We start from the raw sequence: 25110 nt of genomic DNA on the forward strand, positions 1-25110 counted from the left end.
TCTCCACAGCTAGTTTAATATCAAGACATGTGACACGCAGGGTTTTATACACTCTGACACCTGACCGAGGCAGCTGCCCCATTTTACCCAATGGTTGGGCTGGCTCTGGGCTTCATTTGAAAAGTCTGTAAATGTGGATACTGTTGTAAAAGTTCAGCACCCTAAGAGCTTCACAGCCTGATTGTGGCCAAACTAATGGATATATGAAACGTGTGATTACCTTTCACGTATCTGCCGCTGGTGGTAGTTGTCAAATAGCAGCTACAGGAGGGCTCCGGTGATCAATACCACAGAGAAGGGAGGGTTTAACCTTTTCCATCCTGTACCATGTTTCCAACAAAACTAACCCCCTCATACACACCCCAATGATGCTGTTCACTCCAGAAATAAGCAGTGGTAGCTTTCCACCCAGATCAATAGACATTTTTCAGGGAATGTGGGGATTTTCATGAGACCGCAGCATGGGGAGGAGGAAAGGTTTGGTGGTCCCAAGTCTCATTGTGTTAGGCTCTGCCTCTATTTATTTATTTCTTAAAACCGTATGTGTTATGTAACAAACCTGGGTTTGCTGCCATGTAATGCATGGAAAGTTGCAAATAGGGTGGAATCTACACACATATTAAAAACGTGAAAATGTTTTTTTAAAAAACCGTTTTGAAAAATGCATTGAGTTTGCTATAGCTCACAGTCGCCATCTAGTGTCACAATTCTATATTGAACTTTACAATACATTCAAAACGTTTTGTTTTCAGCTGTATAGCTGAGTCCTAGGTGTTCCTCTTTTGCTTCCCGAGACTGTACAAATACTGCCACCTGGTGGCAGCCCTAGGAATACAGGAAGATCATCTTACGTCAAAACTGCACCTGCCTTTTATTGGGAGACTAGCAGGATTCTCTTCAAATCCACCTCCTGATAATCTTTGCTTTCATGTTAAAACAAACCCAAGTTTCTAGCCCTCATGATTGCAGAACATGTTTTTAAAGTGTTTGAAGAGTGCAAATCTCAAAAGCCCAAAGGACTGCTGAATTGGATTTCTAATGGCCTTCAGGGCCCTGCATAAGTTCCCCATAATTAGTAGAAGCAGACTAAATTATGCAGACTAAATTATTCAGGAGAAAGTTAGAAGAGATTGAATTCAAAAATTTGCCAGAAAATTATTTTCTGATAAATTTCAGCACAGCCCTAAAAACACAAGCACAATTTGATCCATTCCACCCTGAACCTTTTACTTCAATACCCTGTGATTGGTTTCCTCTTGCTTTCAGCTGCACTCCTAATCTTCAGCTACAACTAAAGTTGAATTCAACCTCTTCCATCTTTCTCCTGAATAGCTGGGGTACATTCAGTAGAATGGCATCTACAACTTTGTCATCCATGTATTTTGGATGCAACTGCGGATCCAGTCTTAAAGTGGTTTAACTGGCCAGTCTCCACTGGATATGGGAAGCTCCCTCTCTCATTGTCTGTTGATTCTCATATCCAGTGGAGACTGGCCACAGAGCAAATGGGGCAGCCAGCACCCAAGTGCCCTGGTGGAACTCAGCAGGGAGGCGGATGGGGACAAAACCAAAATCAGTTGGCACTGCCTCCCCCTACTGTTGGGCTCCCCACCTCCCACCCAATGGGCACCAGCCCACCACTGCTCATCCACCAAAAAGAACATAGAACAACACAGGAAGCGGTCGTATATGGAGTCAGGCTGCTTGGTCCATCTAGCTCTGTATTTACACTGACTGGCAGCAGCACTTCCAGGCAGGGGACAATTCCCATTCCTAACAGCAGAGTTTTGTTGAACATCAAGTGAGCCAAAATTTCCCAGAAAAGATTTTTCTATATATATACAGTATATATATTTAAAATTATTATGTGAATTTAATCTCCCCATTCCAAGAATATGCATCAACAACCCCAGTCTCAAAATTTGTTGACCATGAATGGCATGGAGAATTTTAAGAGACCATTTTTGCTCATTCCTGTTTATTATTATTATTATTATTATTATTATTATTATTATTATTATTATACAGTTGTCAATGAAAATCCAAAGAAAGATACTGCAAATAAAAGGGTCACCATGAACGGTCAAGGAAGGCATGCCCCCTTTCTGCTCAGCATGCGGGCCAGAACCCAGGAAAGGCTGCTGAACTGCCCACGCTCACCCAGTCACCAGCTGGCAACAAGGCAGCAAAAGGGCACCCCAAACCCAAAGGCCCTTCCTTGCTGGATAATGGTGCCAGCACTGATGGAGATACTTTGTGAAAGGAGAGTTGGATAATGGAGCATCTTCAGTGATGGACTCAAGAATGCAAAGCCAATGCTCTCTCTGGTCTTATCCATACTTACCTTTCCTCTCGCTTTTTCCAGGCATAGGTCCACAATTGAAATCTCTGCGTCCAAGCACATATATAAGCATGAGCTTTCCCTGTGAAAAGCCACTCTTTAGTGCTCAATCGGAGCAAATATCAATTTTGGTTTTCCATTGATTGGCGTTTGCTCCGACCAAGCTTTAAAGCACAGACCATGCATGGAAAGAGTGGAGGAAAGGTAAGTGTAGATAAACCCTGAGTCTTCCCTTGGTGACTTTCTGTTCCCTTGGAACAGGGCTGGGGAAACCCATGGCCCTCCTGCTGTTGTTGGACTCCAGCTCCCATCAGCCCCTGCTAACATGGTCAATGATCAGGAATGATGGGAGCTGCAGTCCAACAACAACAGCTAAAAGAGGAAACTTTGGTAACTGAAGAATATCTGCTCCTGGGGCAATTTGGGAAGTTCTCATATGAAACCGCCTCATACTGAATCAGGCCATTAACCCATCCAATCCAGTACTGTCTACTCTGACTGGCAGTGGCTCTTAGGTTTCAGGCAAAGCTCTCCCCTGCATCAGCTGGTTCTTTGAAACGGGTTGAACTTGGGACCTTCTGTGTGTACAAAGTTGATGCTCTACCACTGATCTATTGGCCATTCCAAAGCCATGTCCCTAAGGCAGGAGTGGCTAACATGGTCCTCCAGATGTTGTTGGACCCCAGCTCCCAGCAGCCCAGGTAACCAGCATGTCCAATGGTCAGGGACAATGGGAGCTGTATTCCAACAACCACAGGTTCCCCATCCCTGCTGCCGAAGGAAAACCTTAGCAGGAGAGAAAATGTGGTATAGGGATGGACGGATGGATGAACCAACGAAGCTAAGTTCCTTGATGTGAGTGGTAGTCCTGGGCTGTCGACAGGCTATGGATTAAGTCTCATAATCCCAGAGTCCAGCAGTAACCAGGACAATGAGTTGGAAGCTGCAGTGTCACTGGTTAAGACGTTGCATTCCTGGCTCTGAGTCTGATGTTGGTGATCAGCAGCTGACAGAAGCTGAAGCTGAATCCCCCTGGGCGACTTCCTGTAGGCTCAAGTATCTGAGTGCCACCCAAACTGCCTTGTCCGTTCCATTGTGCAGAGAACGTGGCAGGCAGGAGTCCGTGGAATGCAGAAGAATGCCCATCTTTAGGAGGCTCTAGCTCCCCACAAGGTGATGAAGCCCAAGAAAGAGCCTTCGTCAGAGCAAGTTGTTCACTAGGAGTTTGCCTTGAGTTGTGTGACTAGAGCATGATGATAACCATAGCAAGATCTGCAGCCCCAATCCTCCACTGTTCTAGATTGCAAGTGTGTATTTAGTGCAGGCATAGGCAAGCTCCGGCCCTCCAGATGTTTGGGACTACAGTCCCATCATCCCTAGCTAACAAGACCAGTGGTCAGGGATGATGGGAACTGTAGTCCCAAGCATCTGGAGGGCCAGAGTTTGCCTATGCCTGATCTAGTGTAAGGCCCCAGTAGAGGGGTTTCCAGGGGTCAGCCCCTGGTCAGTCTCACCTGGCTCTTTTTAGACTATGCTCCTGCTTCTTGCCCAGTTGGGCTGATAGCCAGATCCTCCTAGGCTAGAAACATGGGAAGCTGATTTATACCAAATTAGACCATCTAAATGTCAGAGTCAAGCAGCCTGTATCTTAGGAAACTGCCTTCTAGCAAGTCAGGTCATTGGCTCACCTAGTTCAGTATTGTCTACACTGACTGGCAGTGGCTCCCTGGGATTTCAGGAAGGTTTCTCTCCCAGCCCCACCTTGGGGGTGTCAGGGAGTTGAACCCAGGACCTTCTGCATCCAAAGCAGGTGCTCTACCACTGAGCTAAGGCCCTTTTGCTTAAGAGAGGGGGCTCCTGGGATTCAAACACTGCAGAGCCATTCTTCAACTGCAAGGCCAGCCTGTCAGTGTTGGGGTGCCATTGCTGGTCCCATTAGGAAGGGTCTTGATGCAAGGATTTGTTTATTTCCTATTGAAAACCCCTGTAGCCCAGTCATCCTCTAAGAACAAAATGCCTGGAGCTATCCCATTCAGTCCTCCTAAGAACTCTACAAGAGAGGTTAGACTGAGAGATGGTCACTTGCCCACAGCTTCTGTGACTGATCTGGGATTTGAACCCAGGACTTCTCAGTCTATCCAACGCACTATTTTGACTCAGGATCCCCTGCTGCCTCCTCCACACTTTGATTGGACGCTTGGGTGATCAGCACTTGGGAGGAGGAAGCTTCCTTAGAAAACACACAAGAGTGTCGTCAAACCATGCAAGCCTGGAAAACAATGAGACTGCTGGGCAGAAAACCTCTGGCAGAAGCTTCAACCTGTCTATTTTTTTTATCTCAAGAAAACAATGTTCAGAGAAGGGGAGAGATGGAATGGATATGGTTTGATACACGAGACACACACATCTGGGGCATCCTAATGTTTTGAGGGTTAGATAACACTGAGCTCTGGCCCTGGGACTTTCACATCATCTCTGACTGTTCTGTCAAAGATTCCTGGAGAAATGGGGGTGCGGAGAGGCTAAAAACACTTTCCCTGCTTGGAAATAGGTTGTCTCTTATGTCACAAAGTCCATTTCTTTCACGTTCATTCCTAGTTGCTCTTAGAGGCACTTTTGTTCTTTATTTCGGCCAGCTTGCTGGTCAGGAAGCTCCACTTGAAGGCCACCCCTTCAGCGTCTCGGAGGTCGTTGTCCAGGCTGGTGCAGCTGGCTTCCTCGTCCGCCATTTCTCCTGCTGCCCCAACGCCCTCAGACATCTGGTCTCCACTCTCAGCCTTTGAAGCTGCCTTTTCCAGAGCTGAAGTTTGCTGCCACTTGGTGGCAAAGACGTCCCAAAGGCCAGATGTCTTCTTTTCAGAAGGGGAGTCCTCTTCTGGCCTGGCTGCCAGTGGGCTGTGAAAGCAAGAGGAGAATTTAGGGAGGAAAGAGATGCAGGCAGTGGCTTTGAATGAACTGGTTCAGATTAGCTAATTCACATAATTCTAAAATCTCTCTGAATTATGCCTGTTCTTGTAAATTCTGGGCAAAATGAATGTGAATTAAGTTCCAGTGGAACTTTGGGCAATTTTTTAATCAGTTCAGTTGAATCCCACCCCCAATAATAATAATAATAATAATTTATTATTTATACCCCGCCCATCTGGCCGGGTTCCCCCAGCCACTCTGGGCGGCTTCCAACAAAACACTAAAATACAGAAATCCATCAAACATTAAAAGCTTCCCTAAACAGGGCTGACTTGAGATGCCTTCTAAAGGTCTGGTAATTGTTCTCTTTGACCTCTAGTGGGAGGGCATTCCACAGGGTGGGTGCCACTACTGAGAAGGCCCTTTGCCTGGTTCCCTGTAACTTGGCTTCTCGTAGCGAGGGAACCGCTAGAAGGCCCTCGGAGCTGGACCTCAGTGTCCGGGCAGAACGATGGGGGTGGAGACGCTCCTTCAAGTAAAGCACAATTACCAGAGTTTCCTGGGAAGATGGAGCGATTGTTAAACTACTTTGTAGCTGTGTGGATGGAATAGCCCCCCCCCCAAATATCTCAGCACCCTTAGTTACCAGGATTCTTTGGGGAAGCCATGACTGTTTAAAGTGGTATTAGTTACAGGTAGGTAGCCGTGTTGGTTAAAAAAAAAATCCTTCCAGTAGCACCTTAGAGACTAACTAAGTTTGTCATAGGTATGAGCTTTCTAGTGCATGCACACTTCTTCAGATACACTGAAACAGAAGTCACCAGACCCTATGTATAGTCAGAGGGTGGGGAGGGGTATTACTCAGAAGGGTGGTGGGAATGGGTGATTGGCTGATAGAAGTGGTAAACCTGTTGATGACTGTGATATGGTTAAAGTGGTATGGTTGTGCTTTAAGCGTGTAGTACAGAAGGGGCCTGACTTTCAGATAGGAAGTCTTGCTCAGCCCTACCTGAAGAGTGAACCTGGTAAAACAAATAAAAAATAAAATAGAGGAGGGGAGGGGAGGAGAGGAGAGGAGAGGAGAGGAGAGGATGAACCTGGACCTTTTTCGAAGCCTGTGTTCTGACACTGAGCTAGGGTCCCTTCCGATAAGAATGTTTCAGGAGCGTTGCTGGTTCCACAGCGGAAACCTACCTATGCCTTTGTGGCATTCTGTCTAGAACAGAGGTGGGGAACCTCCGGCCCATGGGCTGAATTAGGCCCGGAAGACCATTTTCCCCATTTTCCCCAAGCTACACCCACCTGCCAATCACCCAGATTGGGAGGTCTTATGCAAACAACCTGCTTCCCCTAAAGATCAGACATTTTGCAGTAAGGAAAGTTACGGGGAAATGCACTGGAAAGTGTGGGATAACACTTCCTTAGGTGCAATTTATTGATGCATGCTCAATTAACCGATTCTCAGGAAGCACCCAAAAGCTAGTTTCTAGAAAGGAGCAAGGTTGATTCTGCCCCCGTACTTTCCTTTCCACATTCTCTCTCTTCTAATGTCAGCTTTCTCCCGCTCTTTTCCTTGCCAACTGTAGGCAAGAGAGGAGCCAACGCTGGGAAGTTTTGTGTTGTTTTTTTTAAAAAGGAAACAGCACTGTAATATTCTTGTTCCTCAAAACATGGCCATGAGTGTGTGAGTAGGTGGTGGCTCCCTCTTAGCCCGGAGTGTGGGGCAATTTGAGGGCTGGATGGAGGTTCTCCAGCCATGAGAGCCTGTTGTGGCTGTGAGAACCAGCAGCCACTCTAGGCACTCAGAGGCTTCTGTGGATATGCTACAGTGGGAAGCTTCTCTGTCCCTTCCAGCCAAACTACCATGGAAGAGTTGTGATTCTCATGTGATAAACACAGTCTTGTGAACTAGCTGGTCCTGAGGGGTGGAATTAGGGAAGGATTTCACTTACTGGTCGGGACAAGGCTCAGGAGCCAGCAACTTATGTTCGTCTTCCCGGCTGAACAAAGATGAGACACTTCTCCAGCCTTTGACTCCAACTCCCTGGACCTGCAGAGGAAGATGGGAGAAGAAGGAGGGAGATCAGGGTCTACTAGCCACACCCAGGGCCATACCTGCTAGATAGTGGGAAATTCCTGGCCCTTTCCCTGAACTTTTAGCTTTCATTTAAAAACAAAAAGTCAGTCTTTATTCCTTTTTACTTGTGGAGCTGAAACGAAAGGAACAGGATTCAACCCAATTGCTTAGTGAGAGGTGCTCCTGTACTCCGGCTGCAGTCTATTGCTTTCTCTGTGTGCAAAGCCCTGGGATGATTGACAAGCCTGTGGACACTTACTAAACTTATTATGCTGCTGACTTGGAGGGGTTGGGTGGCTGCTTTCCATTGAGAGCCCCTCCCTTGACCCAGTATTTTGCCCCACTTCCCCAACACGATGACCACACGTTCATATTTCTGTCTGCAGTCCTGTTAGCCCTCCCAGGAAACAACAGGCAATTGAAATTATTTTACAAGGTCATGGCTCAGTGGAGCTCCACATAGACCACAGTTTAGATACGTTTCACGCAGTATTCAGTGGTTCTCATGTGGCCTTTTCAGGAGCATGCACTCAATGTTTTTGCCCTCATCTAAATTTTGCTATGCAGTTACATATGTAATTCAATATGTCTTTAAATATAGTTTCTCATACAAATTATTATTAGTATTATTTTAAATGCTGATACATGCAGAAATGGAGTAGGATAGACTTATGAACGAACAGATAAGCAATTGACACTCAATGCAAATAAGTTGACCCCACCCCATAGGTAACAGTCATATGCTGATGCATACTGAACACAGTCTGTTTGGGGGGGTGTCAGTAAACATCTCATTTTTGCTAGTTGCTTGCAGTAGAGGTTGGTTCTTTGGGGTGAATGGGGCATTGCCTCACCAACCTCAGTCTGCCCTCAGCGTTCTCGCCTACAAACCAGTCCATGGAGTGGCATCAGTCACTAGTAGGGTTGCCAGACTCAATAGTGGACAGGACCTCTGTGCCTTTATTGCCCTGCTCTCTTTTGAGTCTGGAAACCTTAAAGAGAAACCAGCAGAACCCTTTGTTTAATTTCCAAGGAAAGGGTCTGCTGGTTTCTCTTTAAGGTTTCCAGACTCAAAAGAGAGCAGGGCAATTAAAGGCACAGAAGTCCTGTCCTCTACTGAATCTGGCAACCCTAGTCACTACAGTAGTTTCAGTGTTGCCTGGTAGAACTCTGCAGGAAGGAGGATGGGGACATTGTCTTTGGTGCCACCTACTGTGAGCTCCCTGCCTTCTGCGCAACCAGCCCCAATGGGCACCCACCAACGCAGGTTACATGAGACCTGTCAGTCACTCAGCAAACCACACAATAGGGCGTTAGTGGGTTGATTGGCTGAGGCAAGCATTATGCCAACCAGGCCTGCTCTGGGGTCTAATAAGGTCACCACCTAATGCAGCTCCAAGCTCAAAAGCAACTTGAGTTCTGGAGAGAAATAACTACCGGTACTGGTCCTTACCCGCCGTGCCAGCTGAGAAACAGGATTTGACCCCTCCTCTGTCAGCAGGGTTGAGTCTGTGGTTTCCATCAGTTCAGGGTTATCTCTCTGAAACAAGAAATCAGCTTCAGGAATGCTGGAGGAGACTTGATGGAATAGTCCAGCCCTTTTGGACTACACTCTATGGCAGTGTGGGAAAAGCTTTTTCCTGCTGAGAGCCTGAACTGAAGAGGGATTGATTATTGAACCACTCTGTGCATTGTAGCTCTGTGCACCCTTAACAAACCACAGTTCCCAGTATTCTCTGATTGTTAAAGTGGTATAATAGTGTTTTAAATGTATGTTATGGGTGTGGCCTCCTGTCCTTCCTCTGCCGTCTGCGTTTGCCACTCTCCCTCCGCCAGTTTCATAATGTAGTTTCTGCCCTACCACAGTCCATTTCCTTTCTAGTAAAGCCTTAGCCTTTTGTCAACTAATCCATTAAATAAATCACTTGAAATATTTCAATCAGCTAAAAAAAAGGGGGGGCTATAATCGGTCAGCAGGTGTTTATTTACTTATTTAATAAACATTTGATTATTTGCAATACAAGCTCTTATACAAAACAAACAAACAAAACCAAACAGATGGCAAACTCCACCTTAGAAGAAGCATTCTGTCAGGTATGAGAATGAATGGGAATGCCTCCCCTCAGACAATGGCTTTTATATACAAGACAGACTCAGCTGTGTCATCTGAAAACAAAGAACAGACTCTTTTCTTTCTTTAGGTCTATGCCCCTTCCTTTAGCATCCCCCCCAATCACATTTCTTAGATTTAAATAGCCAGCCTTCCCCAACCTTGTGCCCTCTGGATGTCACTAGGCTGCCAACTTCCACCTACCCCAGCCAGCATAACAAATGGTCGGGGATGATGAAGTCCAGCACAACACCTGGAGAGTGCCAGAAGTAGGTTAATGAATAAATGGATCAACTAAAATGCATGTGATCATGAGTTTTCTTTAACCAGGGGGCATGGCCCCTCTTCATAGACTTCTTATTCTTCCCCATAAATCAGGCACAGAGAACCTATGGCCTTTCAGATAGACTACAACTCCCATCATCCTTTGTCTATGCTGGCTGGGGCTGATGGGAGCTGGAGGGCCATAGGTTCCCCTTGCCTGCCATAAATTAAGAGAGGGCAACCCATTGCCTGCTGCTACCCCATGCTCAATGACCGAAGGAGGGGAAAGAGCCCAGCTGAGGATGCCTCTACCTCATCCTGGAATTCCTCATCCGGCAGCTCTCCGCCAAGGGTCTGTAGAACTTTGGCCTTGTAGACCTTCCAGAATCCCTGAGTCATCCTGGCAACAGCCCCGCTCACTCTCAGGTTCTTCTCCCAGGAGCTAGAGGGTCGCACAGTAAACTGGCTTCCAAACAGGCTTCCAAACTGAGATCCCGGCAGTTTGGAAGCCTGACGGCTTACAGTCACCACTTTGGATTCTCTTCCAAGTCTAAGCGGGTCAGGTTCCGGTTGCCATTGGGCCTCTGTCCCCAGCTGCTTCGGAGGCTCTGCAGGGAACCAGGAGCTCAGGCAGATGCTTGTGCGCCCTGCAAATTCACACCTGTCACTGGCTGCCTCTTTCTCGGATCTGGTGTCTTCATTAAAATTTCAGAAGCTTCCAATGTACATCTCAAAGAACAGAGAGGAATCGGATCCATGACTGACCCAGAATACCAATGGATTCTGTCAATGAATGCCCCTGGAACACATGAAAGTGCAGTGGACACAGATCCCAACAATTTGACTCCTCTGATCACCTTTTATGCATCCCATATCCAGGCTCTTTTGCCAAAAAGACCCACTGAACTTCTTTCCATTCCGGATTTGAGACGTGAATCTTTGTTAGTTAGTTCTCTCGCTAACATTGAGCTTACTGTCTGCACCCTTGCTTGGTGTAGAGTCCTCTCTTATTCAGAAGAGTGGTGTGCTCCCCACACAGCTCCTGAGTCCCCCTACCACCCCCATGCAGAATCTTCTACTTTCAAGTCTTGAGGAAAACCTCATTCTGGCAATGCTACGCTCTTGTATTACTTACTCTCCATTGTCTGAGTCCTGTAACTGATCTCCAGCGGAAAAAAGGACTTTGGAATGCGGTAGCTCAGCAACAGGCTCTCAAAATAGTGCCTGGCAGCTAAATTATTTCTTAGGGCTGATAGCCTCACAGACCTGTGTCGTCTTCTCCTTTGCAGATTTAGTTTAGGAAGCTTCGACTCCTGCAAGTTGCAAACAAGGGGTGCGGGTTCTTTGCTCGCTGTTAAAACTATCAAGCTCTCTTAGCTCCTTCACCCCCAACTCGTGCTCCGATTGTAGGAGTGATGAAAGGATGGGTTGTCTTTCAATTGCCCATCTTTCTTCTCCCTGTGGCTAATGACAGATTCCTGTCTGCTGCCTTTACATGCCTGTAAATGTATTATTGATTTCCCAGCCTGGTGCAAGTAACGTGATCGCGAGTAGTTAACTGACTGGCGGTTGTTCCTTTGTCCTGCTCTGACAGCCGCATCCTAAATGCACAAATCCCTATTGGCTACGCTTGATGCTGCCAATAATGCTCCACTGTGTGCCTCTCCCCGAGTTGAGTTGCGCTGGGAACAGTAGTCCTCAGGGCAGTGTGGTGACCCACAGAGTTCTCGTCCTTCAAGGATCACTCAAAGTGAAACCACTGTTGCTGTGTGAGTGCTTAATTCAGGAGGAAAAAAATATGGCAGGGGGTCAGATTTGTGCCTACAAATCACATCCTTTGTGTTAGAACTGGACACACAATGCTGTTCATAAACTCAAAAACGAGCCAGTATTTGAACAAAGGTTCTTCATCCAGGGTCGACTCTGGGCTTAAGGGAACTCTCAGCATAGTACCTACATAGAAACATAGGGAGCTGCCTTATACTAAGTCAAACCTAGCTCAGCATTGTCTAACAATGACTCATCAGGGTTTCAGACAGGGGACATTACCAGAGACTCAACCTGGGACCTTCTGTTTGCAAAGCAGATGCTCTACCACCACTGAGCTGTGGCCCAGTGACAGTGTGGATGGGCTTATCCAGAAACGCTGATGCTCCCTTGGCTGGTAGAGGCCAGGTGGACACTATAGGTTGTATTCATATTAGTGTTACTCAAAGTTGACCCGTTGAAATTAATGGACCTGACTAAATTCTTGCCATCATGGGTTGGCTGTTTCCAAAAGAAATTAAGGGGAGGGGGGCTTTCTGACCTTCACAGTTGAGGTATAAAAGATTGAGGGGGGATTTGCTAGGTACAAAAGTCATTAGGTTTGACGATACTTTGGGTATTTTAAATTGACCTACTGGCGAGCGTTATGCTCACTTAAATTCCGATGTGTTAAGTGAAGTGTTAATTTTTTTAAAAAAAATTTGCAACACAGTTGTGGAAAATTTATAGATAAGTTATTCAATAGCCGCTATGCAGCTTCCTGTACCAGGCAAGTTCTGGTCTAAGAAAATACAGATATGGTAGAAAAAGTAAGAAATTTTTCACCACAAAGCTAATAGTTACCACCACCAGTTAAAGTTATACACAAAATATATCTAAGTGAACTGTTAATTGTTGATTTATTTAGTTTTACTGTTGTGGTGGTATTATATTAATAATTAATGAATTCTCAAGTAAAATTGACTGCTGTAATTCTCCATAGTCATTAGCTACTATTTACTCTATGTTTCATCTATAGATTGTAGTTACCAATATGCCATTTTGTGAGAACTGCTGTTGTCAAACAGGAGAATGAATTAGCAGGCAGGCAAATCAATAAACAGCATTTGTTTAACTTCACTTCTGGAGAAGCCCAAAGAATCTATGGAATGTTGATTTCTCAATGTCCCAGCACCATCAGTGGGACCTTGCTATGGAATTGCCCCAAGACCAATTCTTACTACATCTCTAGTCCAGTCTTCCTCCCCAGGGACTTTTATGCTCCTTCCATCCACGTGTGAAACATTGCTCATAATTTTGCACACTTACATCACCAGAGTGCCACTGGCATTCTGAAGCCCTTTCGAGGGACACCATAAATCTGCTATTTCGGTTAGGCAATAATATATAGGAATGGTTGTACGACAGGAAACAAAGAACACCGTATCCAATTCAAACTGCAGGGGAAATTTAGGTCAGCCGAATCTAATGACCCACACAGAAACCTGGCCAGGACACTGGGGTTATCGCCCTTTGCTTGCAAAGAGTGCTACGAGATCTTTTGATGGCCAGCCCTCAGGGTTTAGATTTCCTTCACGAAGGATTAGCTGAACACCAGAAACAACAGTTACACAGGTCAAAGGGTCATCCCTTGCAGTGACTGGCCATTAATCAGTGGTGAGCTGCAACGTGATCTCCCTATGGAATTACATTCCACTCGTTTTCATCTCCAAGACTTAAAGTGGACTTCCAAGGAAGGACAAAGAATTGGGATGGATGTTTTGTTTTCAAGGCAGAGCTGTGGATCCAGAATCATAGTCATGCCAAGAAATCAACAGGCCAAGACTATATTTACAGTATATTAGTTCCTTTTTAACATTTAGATGCTGCTTTATTTTATAAACAAGTGGCCAAGTGGCTAATAGCAGAATTATTAGAGCAATAAACATCAACAGCTGAAAAATTACACACAACAACAGAACAGAATTAAAAATAAACAGGCTAGCCTTTAGGGGAAAGGCCATAGCTCAGTGGTGGAGTATCTGTCTTGCATGATGGTGGTCCCAGCTTCAATCCCTGGCCTCTCCAGGTTAGGACTGGGAATTTCCCTGTCTGAAACCCTGGAGAGAAGCCACCAGGCAGTGGGCAATGTAGACAATACTGAACTAGATGGACCAATGGGTTTGACTCAATATAAGGTAACTTCCTATGTTCCTAACCTCCCTGTCAGCATAAATTATTGTTGTTGTTGTTGTTTAGTCGTGTCCGACTCTTCGTGACCCCATGGACCATAGCACGCCAGGCACTCCTGTCTTGCACTGCCTCCCGCAGTTTGGTCAGCATAAATAGAAAACAGCAATCACTCAAAAATAGGGGAAACCCTATGTTTAAAGAAATTAACTGTCAGCAGGTTGACTGACCTCAAAAGCCAGGTATTTAGCTAACACCCAGATGCAGTCAGTGTTGAGGCCATAAAGGCCTCCCTCTAAAGCACATTCCATTGAGTCGGTGGCACTACTAAAAAGGGCCTGCTCCTGGTGGTTGGCCTATCACTGTTCACCTCCCTGCTTTGTGTCCCACCAGTCCCAATGGGCATCGGCCATGACCAGCCAAGCAAACCACTGGAAGGACAAGAGGGGCAGTGGTTCCAGCATCATTCAGTGTTTCAAACCATTTACGGGCACCATCCCATGTACCAAGCACTCAGGTGTATCTTGTTCTAGTAAAGTATATACATTTTGTTAAAATAAATAAAAAATGCTCTGCTCTTGCAACTGCTTACGTCTATTAAGATAAGTTACCTCGTCCAGCCCACATTTTACCAGTTTCTCTGCAAGAGTATCATGGGAGACTTTGTCAAAAGTCTATTTTATTAAGTCTTGCTGTCCTTAATTTGAATTTCAGTAACTTAACGAGTGACATCCAAAGCAGGACATACTCAAGAGTAGACCTACTGAAATGATATTGGATATCACACATTTTTTAAAAAACATTTAAAAAACCAAGCCTACTTGTGTTACCTTTATTCCAGCTTGTTTTCTTGAGCTTATGTTACATATGTTTTATTCATTTAAGTTGTTGACTGGCAGGATATACGTATAAATAATTCAAATAGATATATATTAGTTCAAGTTATGCCCCATTAAACTGGGCGGAGGAGGGAAGACAGAAAGTACACAGGGGAGCTCAGTTATGGTATCCACAATAATAAATGTCAGCAGGCACAGACAGCTGCTTTATTAATAAGCGATGTTTACATATCGCTACCTAAAAAAAAAAAATTATGATAGTTTCGGGGGTGTCGGCATGTGATGACGTCGTGAACAGTCACCGGAAGCGGAAGTTCCCTTTCCTCCTTTCTCTCGTTGGTGAGCCTCTTGAGCGAAGTATGGCCCCTAGCAGATGTCGCCGGACAGGCTCCCACAAGGCACATTCCTTGGCGCGCCAGTGGAAGACGAAGCGGCGGCGCCGGGATCTGGATCAGATCCACGAGGATATGCTGCCTGAAAAATCGGCCAAGCTGCTGCGCCAAGAGCCGGACCCTGACATGCCTGGGAGCGCCCAGCACTATTGCCTGCATTGCGCGTGCGTAAAGGGGGAAGACGGGGCGGGGTTCGGTTTGCTTCTCGTACGGCTTCGTTTTTGCTTACTGCGCCTGTGTAATGAAGAAAGCTGCTTCGGGCTTGACCCTGCCTTTTTTTCAGCATAGAGATACGAAAGGCTAGAGAAGGGACGCGGGTGGCGCTGTGGGTTAAACCACAGAGCCTACTAGGGCTTGCCGATCAGAAGGTCGGCTGTTCGAATCCTCGCAACGGGGTGAGCGCCCGTTGTTCGGTCCCAGCTCCTGCCCAAACGATCAGAGGTCCCTTTACCTTTATCCATGCAGAAACCCAAGGAGGCCTATCTTTTTCTAACTCACGCCTTTCCTTGGGTTTTTACACGGTTCCCCGCCGCAGTTTTTTAGATTCTTAAGTTGTGTTTCCTGTGCCAGAATAGCCAATTATATCCATATGGGGTAGGATTGAGGGGTCTTACTGCAGTAAGTGCACTGGAACGCAGGAAGGGCTGCGCAGACTCCGTATATTTAAAGCACCCCGCCAAAGAATCATGGGAACTGTAGTTTAGCTACAGTTCCCAGAACTCTTAACTCCAGTTCCCACAATTTCTCTTGGGAGAAATATGCTTTAAATGTATGGTGTGTTTACAGCCTGCCTGAGCCAGATCCCTACCTGGAGATTGAACTCCAGACCTTCTGCATGCAAACTGGTGCTCTCTTGAGCTGTGGCCTTTTCCCTCTTTTAATATTGCAGGTGAGAGGTGGAGCTGGTTTGGCTTTCCTGCCACTGCCGCTCCCCTCCCAATACTCCTTGGGTTGCAGCAAATGTTATTCTACTTGAATTCCTATCCCTGATGCAAATCTAATCTTTGGCTGTCTGAAGAAGCCTTGTGCTTACCATAGCAAGATGCAAGGGAGGACAGATCTCCTGCACCTTTAACACTTGAATAGAAGAGTGGATTTCAGCAGCTGTAGTACCTCCGTTTACGTAACCCTCTGGTTACGTAAACTTCGGGGTGCGAAAGCAGCAAACCTGGAAGTATTTTACCGGGTTTTGCTGCGTGCACATGCGCTTAAGCGATCCTCTGGTTGCGAAAACCTCAGGATCCAGCCAGACCTCGGGAACGGATCCCATCCACAACCAGAGGTACCACTGTACTCTATTTGTGCTTCATTGCCTTCCACTCAGATATGTTGCACTTGTGGTTTTTCTATATATAAAAAACAACAATATTTTGCACACAGCTAGGACTGGATTTTGAAAGAATGCAGAATTCCTGCTCTCTTCTCTTTATTGCTATCTTTTGTTTCAAACAATGGGATAAGCATTCATGCCTTAACTCAGGAGTAACCAACAAGAGGCCCTCCAGATGTTGTTGAGCTCCAGCTCCCACCATCCCCATCCAGCATCCGACAGGGATGATGGGACTGGAGTCCAACCACACCTGAAGGCCACAGGTTTCCTGCCCTTGCATTAGGACCTTAACTGATGTATCCCTTAATTGGTTAAAATGAGAAGGGCTATTTGTTCCTGGGAGAGAGCACATGTTGCTGGATCCCACACTCCTAACTGTAGTTAGAGAATCTGGGCAGTTTCTTCTGCATTGCCAAGAAAAGTGGAGAAGTTTAGAGCAGTGCTAGAAACTGAAATATGAAAGCTAGGAGCTAAATGGCACTTTAAACCTGGGTTACGGGCACAACAACTGAATGTCTAGATGCGCTTTTTAATAACAAGAATACAAAACTCAAAATGAATGAACTGCAGCTAAAATATGTTCATTTTTCACAAGGTCTAGTTCTTCCCCTGCTCACCCTCCTAATATTATTAAAAGGGTCTCTTTTCCAGTCTTCAGAGTGTAGCTGGAAGTACCGTAGGGAGGCATAAAAAGGTCCTCCTTTCCTTCCACTCTCCAGTTTTAATCTGAAATCCTAGGCACAGTACTGTGCCCAGAGCTCAGAAGCTGCTCGCACTAATGAAATTACCTGTTGCAAAATGCGCCTAGAACAATGGGAGTTTCAAACACTGATTTAGAGGGTTGAGGTGATGTGAAATGACATGAAAGCTCAGCCTGCAGTTCTGATGGCCATTTTCATGCATTCAAATATTTGCTTGGTGCTGTTGCAATAGACACAGATAAAGGTAGTTCAACAAAATGATTTGTAGGAATGAACTTTCTATTTTTCAATAGGCATCAACCAACTTAACTTTTTTCCTTTTTTTCTCCCCCAACAGGCGATACTTCGTTGATTTAAAAAGTATGAAGGATCACTTCAGATCTAAGGTTCACAAAAAGAGGTAATATGAATTCAGCGTATTATAGAGCATAGCCTTTTTCTCTAGGGAATGAACACCTGTAGACACATACGATTGTCTATGCACCCTGATCTCTTAACCTTCCAACGTTTTAGAAAAGCACTTCACTAATTTTATGTATGTTGCCTGGGTGCTGTCTAGATAATACATGTTTGTTATAAAATAAGTGAAAAAGATGGGCAGTGGGGGCCCTCTTGGCAGTTGTGCTACTGTCAGAGGTTTGGGGGGGTGACCTGGGAGAGGGCATTCTCTGTGGGATTCCCTCTTTGCATAGATGTGTCTGGCACTTCACAACATAGTTTTTATGGTGTACTTCTCTCTTCCCTGACCTTTAGCCTGTGATACATATTTTAAGGACCCACAGAAGAGGAAAGGAACCGGAGTTAGTATTGTGTGCAAACCAGGATTCATGGATTGTTTTTCTGAAAACTGTTAACTCATTTTAGCATGTCTGTTTCCTGGGAGAGTCACCTGAAAAACAAACAAACGGCAAAATACTGATTTGATTTTACATTTGACTGATATCATATGGTATCCATTCTAGATGTCCAGTTTGACTTGCAGTGTATTCATTGTGTTGCTAATTTATTTTATTAAACAAGTGCATTTCTTGAAATGGGAAAGAATGCAGTGGAACAGTTTCCATCTCGGTACATCAGTGGATCCTCTTTGACTTATAGTACTGCCATCTAAATGGCTCTTAGCCATGCAGTTGGTAGAATATGGGCTGTAGCCAATGCTAGTTAAAATTAATGGACGTGACGAACTTAGCTCCATGAATTTAAATGGGTCTACTTTGAGCAGTGGTGGGGTGGGAGGTGGAGCGCCAAAGTTTGCCAGCTAATTAAGTTGATTTTATTTGCTTTGTAGACTGAAGCAGCTGAGTGAGGAGCCATACACCCAGGAGGAAGCAGAGAGAGCGGCTGGGATGGGGTCCTATATACCTCCTAAGAAAGTCGAAGTCCACACACAGCCGTTGGAGGAGATGGAGGAATCTGGATGAGAGAAGTGGAGCCCAATTGAAAATTCTGTAGATAACTTGAGACAGTGGTGAGGGGTGTGTGATTTGGCATAAGTGACATAGGGCTTCGACCACAACTATTTTATGGTAGTAGATCTGGGGCATAAAATGGCTTCAGTGGACATAAGCGTCGCTTTTATTTTTTGTGACGGAACAAGCACTCTTATCCTGTCCTTTCATCAGAAGATGGAGTTCAGCTGGAGGTCTGGGAGCGGATGAGCAGACCTCCCCACTGTCCTATTGACCTGCTTATGTAACTAATTGCTTCTCTTATAGCGGCTCATGTTTGTAAGCCGTGACTGTGGATTTTCAGCATTCTGCTCTGAATGTGACCTTTCTGCAGCTTCCAAATGAGTCCCTTTTAATAAATGAGCTGGCAACCTGCTGGGCTGATCCTGGGCTGTGTGCTTCACTTGGTTTGATTGAATGCTCTAAAGTAGACTTTCAAGAGCCTTGAAGAAGAGCAGCAAATGCCACACCAGAAACCATTCAATTTGCATGACTTACTTGAGGAACAATTGCTTTGGGTTCTGTGTTCAGAACAACTAACTTGGCTTAGAGCTCTCCACTTCCTCCATTAAGTGTGCATTGGTGGGTTCAGAGAAATCTTGCCACACTTTAGCGTCTCTTATTCTGAGTGCAGCCAGATACAGTGAACCTGGGTTTACGAACGCAATCCATTCCACGGAGGCATTCATAAACAGAGGCATTCGTTCCCCAAAGGCACAGTTTTGCGCGTGTGCGAAGCGTCGATAGAGCGCTTCTGCGCACGCTGCATAGATCGCTTCTACGCAGAAACGAGCTGCGCATCCAATGCCGTGGAACCCGGATGTAAACACTTCCGGGTCCGCAGCATTCGTAAACAGAGGCTTTCATAAACAGAGGTACTGTAGTTGTAAACCAAGGTTCCACTGTAGTTAGAATGGGATGAGGTATTCTTGTGTGGGAGAATAGGTGGAAGAGAGAACAAGCCATGTTCTTGCATGTGCCCTCCTCACACTTTCCCTCCTCATCGCATGCCTGGTTTTGTTGCTTCTGCCCTGGGAAGATGGGGCTTGTCCACCTGGGAAGGTAGCTCATCCAGGAGAAGGAGAACTATGGTCCTAAATTTCTGCTGCCTTGTGGGATATCTTGGGGAGAAGAAAAGGCTAAAGAGTCAACCCTATACAAATCTGGAGTGGAGTCCCTAAGACGGATGGCACCTTGTACGCCTCCTTCCAGCAAGTCCTGCAGCCAAGCTGGTGCCCAAACATATTGTTCTGCTTTCATTTGGACCACATCAGTGAGGCAGAGACCACATCAGTCTTGTCATCTGGGCAGCCCCAAAACCTCCATACACACAGCCCAGGCTTGCGCCCCAGGGAGGTCACTTCGGTGCTGCTAATCAGAAGTTTGACTTCACGCCCACAGGCACACTCTGTTGTCTCTCGAGACAGACGGATGCCAACACCAACAACCTTAGCTTATTTCAATTAAAGGGAGCAATTCACACAGCACATAGTAAAACTTTGGACTTGCTCCCACAGGATGGTTGGTTGGTTGGTTAGTTAGTAAAAAAATTATATACCACTGGATTGTAAGTGGAGGAAACCCTCAAAAGTGGTTTACAAAAAAGAAAAAAAAATCAAAACTCTTTAAAAAACCACAAGTGGAAATGTTAAAAACATACTGTAGTAAAAATCAGTGATAATCTAAAAACAGATTAAAACACCTGTCAGCAATCTACATGTCTGGGTAGGCTCGCCTAAACAAAAATGTTTTAGCAGGCTCTGCAAAGAGAACAGTAAAGGCAGCTGCCTGATGTCAATAGAGAGAGAGTTGCAAAGTGTGGGTCCTGCAGACATGGGTAGTTGTGTAACATCAGTTGATAATTCTTTACAAATGGTCTGCTAGCTCACAACAAGGAATATTACATTGCAAGGTCTGGATGCTTTTTGGGGTTTTTTAAAACCTATTTAGGTGGTTGAATGAGATACTGCAAATGTACATCTCATTTAGGCAAGCATGCAATTGTGTACCATATTCAGATTTCTGGGTGGTTTGGAAGTAATTGAATCATTTTGGGTTACACCGTGGTGTATACTACATGCCCACTTTCTAGGCCAGGCATCCTCAAACTTCGGCCCTCCAGATGTTTTGGACTACAATTCCCATCTTCCCCGACCAGTGGTCCTGTTAGCTAGGGATCATGGGAGTTGTAGGCCAAAACATCTGGAGGGCTGCAGTTTGGGGATGCCTGTTCTAGGCCATATGAAAGTATCATTAAACTTAATTCTGGTGTGATTGAGTGAGTCAGGCCCTAACATCTTGTATACACAGTGTGTCTTGTAATGCCTGTTGAATCGAGATATTGCTAGCCCTTTTAGACCCTAGAAATCATGGGAGGGGAACGTGCTCCCCTCCAAATGTTTCTGGACTACAATTTCCATCATCCCTAACCCTTGGCCTCACTGGCTAGGGTTGATGGGAGCTGGAGCCCAACTACACCTGGTGAGCCAAAGGTTTCCAACCCCTGCTATAAATGGTTGGCATCCTAGGAGCAGAAATAAATCCTTTGCCACAGCCATTCGTGCATATTGCTGCAATGCGTTTAGCTGTTGACATCTGCTGAAACAAGCACATCATTCGCTGTGGATCAGCAGAGATTAAGCCTCTATACAAAAAGGCTTTTGGAAGAAGAGGGAGGGATGCTTTTAATCGCCTCTACTGCCTCTCCCTTATCTATTTAGGAGGGACACAGAGTCAAGAACTATTCTAGCCTTTGTTTATGGCTCCGATCATGGAATCTGTTGCAAGTCTCTAAACTCTGATAATCTTTGGTGTTTGTTTTTAACTGGTGAGGGGTGTGACTTGGGAGGGGCGTGGCCTGCACAGGGTCCCAAGGAGCACATAGAGAGGTCTGAAGGCTCACATTTGACCATAGCTGCCAAGTTATCCCTTTTTTTAAGGGATTTCCCCTTATGCTGAATAGGCTTCCTCGCGAGAAAAGGGAAAACTTGGCAGCTATGCATTTGACCCCTGGGGTTCCCCCACCCTTGCTTAAGGAAAGACTGACTTTGGTCATGTAGCAAACAGCTGCTCCCAGGGTGCAAAAACGACACAGGCAACATTCTTTAAAACAGAGATTTATTGTACACAGTGCAACACGTTTATTCCTAGCATTGATGGTATGACACAGATGAATCTGCTAGTGTGGTGTTTGAGATCTAGCTGCCTTAGCAAGAGCCTAATCCAGAGAGGAACAAGGGCAGATTTTTGTGTTGAAGATTTAATGGAGGGCCACAGCTGAGTGGCAGAGCACCTGCTTTGTATGCAGGGTTCAAGCCCTGGTATCTTTAGCTTAAGGAGCAGTGGATAGCAGGTGATGAGAAAGGCCTCTGCCTGTCAAAAGTAGACAATACTGGGCAAAATGCAAAAACCACTCTGGTAAACGGCAGCTTCCTGTGTTCTGTGGGTAAATTGGTCTGAACCTCCCTGAGGAAGGCAACAATTCTCTTCCTGTAAGAGGTGAAAGATTCACCTCCCGCGCCTTTGCACCCTTTGAAACTCCTTGCAAAACCCAAACCATGGGTGCATTTTTTAAAACGGAAGGCTGAGAACCTTTAAAAATCCCCCTCTCCTTAATCGCTCATGGAAAAGCATGATGTAGGTCACAGCTGTCTGGCCACATATTCCGTTATGTAACAGGCAGTCTGTAGTTCCTTTTGGTTTTCCCATGATGCACTGCTTTGGCCAAGTCAAGTGGGAGGGAGCAGACAGCGAATGCGCTCGTTCAACCGTCTGTAATACATTCGCTTGCCTTTTAATGCAGTGCATTATTCACATCCGAGTTTTTCTCCCTGCCCCTCTACATACTGTGAGGGGGTGGGCCTGGCCCTTCAGGAATAAACCCCTTTTTTTCTTAGTCTCTAAAAGACCCACCTTTAAACCTCCATCTGTAACAAAGGATCCATATTTAATTTCTTACTGTAGATCTATGACGTCTTTCTCCCTCTTTCCTATTCTCTCAAAACAAGTGTGGGGAATCTTTTTTGGCCCATGGGCCACATTCTCTCCTGGGCAAGCTCCCGAGGGCCACATGCTGGTGGTGGGTGGGGCCGGAGGCAGAAGTGGGCAGAGCAACAAATGCAAATTTTAACTTTTGTACAGTACCTGCATATACCCCTCTACATCTTCCATCTGGACAAGTGAGAGGCTTCATCAGATTTCTAGGACACAATCTGGGGTGTATAGCAGGTCCGAGGAGGGGTGTAGCCTGGGGAGACTTCGGAGGGCAGACATTTGTTCTCTGAGCTGAAAGTTCCCCATCCTTGTCTTAACCACTGGTCCAGCCCCTCTAGGTCAGGCTGGTACCCATGTGAGGGTCCTAACCCCACACTGAAGATCAATGCTGTAAGGCAGATGCAGGGAACATCTGGCCCTCCAGGTGTTGCTGAATAACAGCCATGCTTCCCATGCTTGCTGGGGCTGGAGGAGTTGTACTTCAGCAGCACCTAGAGGTCCAAAAGGTTTGCCATACCTGCTTTAAGGTAGCAACTGGCAGGAGTGTGCATGTAACTCTAGCAGCTTAGGAAGATGCTAAGAGGAGCACCTGCATGCTCTGCCGTGACAAGGTGGCTTCTGACTTCACAAACTGAGCAGCTGAGTTGTTGATACTCTAGAACAGGCACCCCCAAACTTTGCCCTCCAGATGTTTTGGGACTACAACTCCCATCGTCCCTGACCACCGGTCCTGTTAACTAGGGATGATGGGAGTTGTAGTCCCAAAACATCTGGAGGACCGAGTTTGGGGGTGCTTGCTCTAGAAACTGGCAATTTCCCCTTTTCTCCGTTGGGCCTCATCATGATCTTTCAGCTATATCGCTTAATGTATGTCGTCTTTCAGGTGGTTCATCAAACAAGTGGGGTGGCCTTTGTGTTTAGCAGGGAGGTTCTGGGCTGCAGGATCATCCCCTGCTGACGGGTGGGCAGGTGACACCAGCTCAACTGCCACCATGTGTGGCTGTTAATCTCCTGTGAAGAAAAGACCCAATTCTCTTCCAGTGTCAAAATAATAATTCCCTGCTGCATCCCCTGGAGGGCAATCTTAACATGCCCAGGCAGAAAGCTTCCTATGACAAGCTAAGGCAATATTAGACCCAAGCAATGAGGTCAGCTCTTCAGCTTCCTTCCTGCATGGCCATCCTGGTTTAAATCCATTTCTGGGCTTTGAATGAGGATCAGATCAAGGGGTGAATTGGGGCAGGGGGCTGCAACCCTGGTAGTGGCCCCCTGAAACTAGAATGAAGCAAGTTGGGCAATAACTGGGTTGACCAGGAGGAGAGAATGAAACTAGCATGGCTAAAGAGGCACTGGGAACACACCGTCTGTGAAAGAACAAGGAAAGTTGGCGCTGAGCTTTCTAATGTGAGCCACCCAGCCGGCGCATGCATAGGAAACCTAAAGGATGCTGCTTGTGCCGAAGAGTGCATGCCAGGGTCTCTCTCCAACCTTGTTTCTTTTCTGTGCGTTCCTGGAGTCCTCTTTGGCCCGTGCAGCTGCCGCTTGGCAGCCCAAGTGTCAAGGTTCCGGATTTGGTTTGGTCTCTTCACTCATTTGCCGGGCGCTGTAATAGGAGAGGCTTAATCCCATAATGGCCAGCAGTAAAGCCAGGTGATTCAGCAGCCGGTCTTGAGGTTCCGACTCCAGTCCACTGGCCAGTTGCATCTGTAGGGATGGAAAAGTTGAGGTGTAAACCTTTAGAACTGGGGTGGAGAACCTCCTTATGCAGTGTCAAAGCCACTTGACCCATCTTGGCGGGCAGTGGCTCTCCAGAGTTGTTGGGCATCAAAAGCGGTGCCCTCGTGTCTGCTTGCAGACTTCCTGATGGCATCTGGTTGGCCACTGTAAGAACAGGATACTGAACTACGGTAGGCGAACCTTCGGTCTCATCTAATGGGTTCATCTATTTTTTTAAAAAATTTAAAAAATATACTTTATTGATCTTTTAAAAAAATTACAAGTCCTTAAATCATATGTCTCATACATATCAAGTCCATTCATACAAAACATAAAAATTAACTAAATCAGATAAATCATATAAACCATTTAACTCATACATATCTAATCCGTTCATACAAACATAAATATTTGTTAACTCAAAGTAAGTCTTATAAATCATATCCAACTTTCCAACATAATATAACTAATAATTACAAAATCATAATACTTAAATTATATAAAGGAAAAAAAAGAGAAAAAGAAAACAGTTAGAAGTCCAAACAAAAAAGAAAAGAACAACAGGTCCACAACATAAGAATAAAAAGGTAAGTGGAAAACAGATAAAAATTTCCTTCCTACTATTTACAACACGCTTCCCTTTATCTAATCGCTTTTTCTGCTATTTCTCTTTATTTTCTTTGTTGGATTTTTTCTATTGTCTGGTCATTTTTCCTCTCCTTTTATATCTCTATTCTAGACACGTTACTATATTATTTTCTATATTCTCTTTTTCCAGTTAATTTTGTACATATTTCCATTCTTCTATTATTTTGCGCTTAGGTATGTTTCTTACTATCGCCGTTAGTTTCGCCAATTTTAAATACTCTATTAATTTTTCTTGCCATTCTTGGACTGTCGGTACCTTTTCTTCTTTCCAATTTGAGGCAATCAATATCCTTGCTGCCACACAGGCGTATAGTAAAATGTTTATTCTGTCTGTAGATAGAATTCTTATTCTATCTACTGGGACCATACTTAAAAGGAATAATTCTGGCTTTTTTCAAATGTATGTTT

The 25110-nt window shown here is 45.4% G+C and overlaps 2 protein-coding genes across 2 annotated transcripts; one reads left to right on the top strand and one right to left on the bottom strand.

Annotated features, from left to right (window-relative positions):
• Window positions 1-4650: 4650 nt before the first annotated feature.
• Window positions 4651-11169, bottom strand: C6H1orf232 (chromosome 6 C1orf232 homolog). Its single transcript, XM_060275787.2, has 4 exons — window positions 10012-11169; window positions 8779-8865; window positions 7201-7298; window positions 4651-5236 (listed from the first exon to the last, which is right to left on the bottom strand). The coding sequence occupies exons 1-4, from the start codon at window positions 10096-10098 to the stop codon at window positions 4936-4938; spliced, it is 573 nt and encodes a 190-aa protein (XP_060131770.1). The 5' UTR covers window positions 10099-11169; the 3' UTR covers window positions 4651-4935.
• Window positions 11170-14820: 3651 nt separating this feature from the next.
• Window positions 14821-18735, top strand: ZNF593 (zinc finger protein 593). Its single transcript, XM_035120737.3, has 3 exons — window positions 14821-15030; window positions 17235-17297; window positions 18186-18735. The coding sequence occupies exons 1-3, from the start codon at window positions 14834-14836 to the stop codon at window positions 18316-18318; spliced, it is 393 nt and encodes a 130-aa protein (XP_034976628.1). The 5' UTR covers window positions 14821-14833; the 3' UTR covers window positions 18319-18735.
• The last annotated feature ends 6375 nt before the right edge of the window (window positions 18736-25110 follow it).

The sequence above is a fragment of the Zootoca vivipara genome, chromosome 6 (genome assembly GCF_965207765.1).
Source record: "Zootoca vivipara chromosome 6, rZooViv2.hap1.1, whole genome shotgun sequence".
NCBI classification, from domain to species: Eukaryota; Metazoa; Chordata; class Lepidosauria; order Squamata; family Lacertidae; genus Zootoca; species Zootoca vivipara.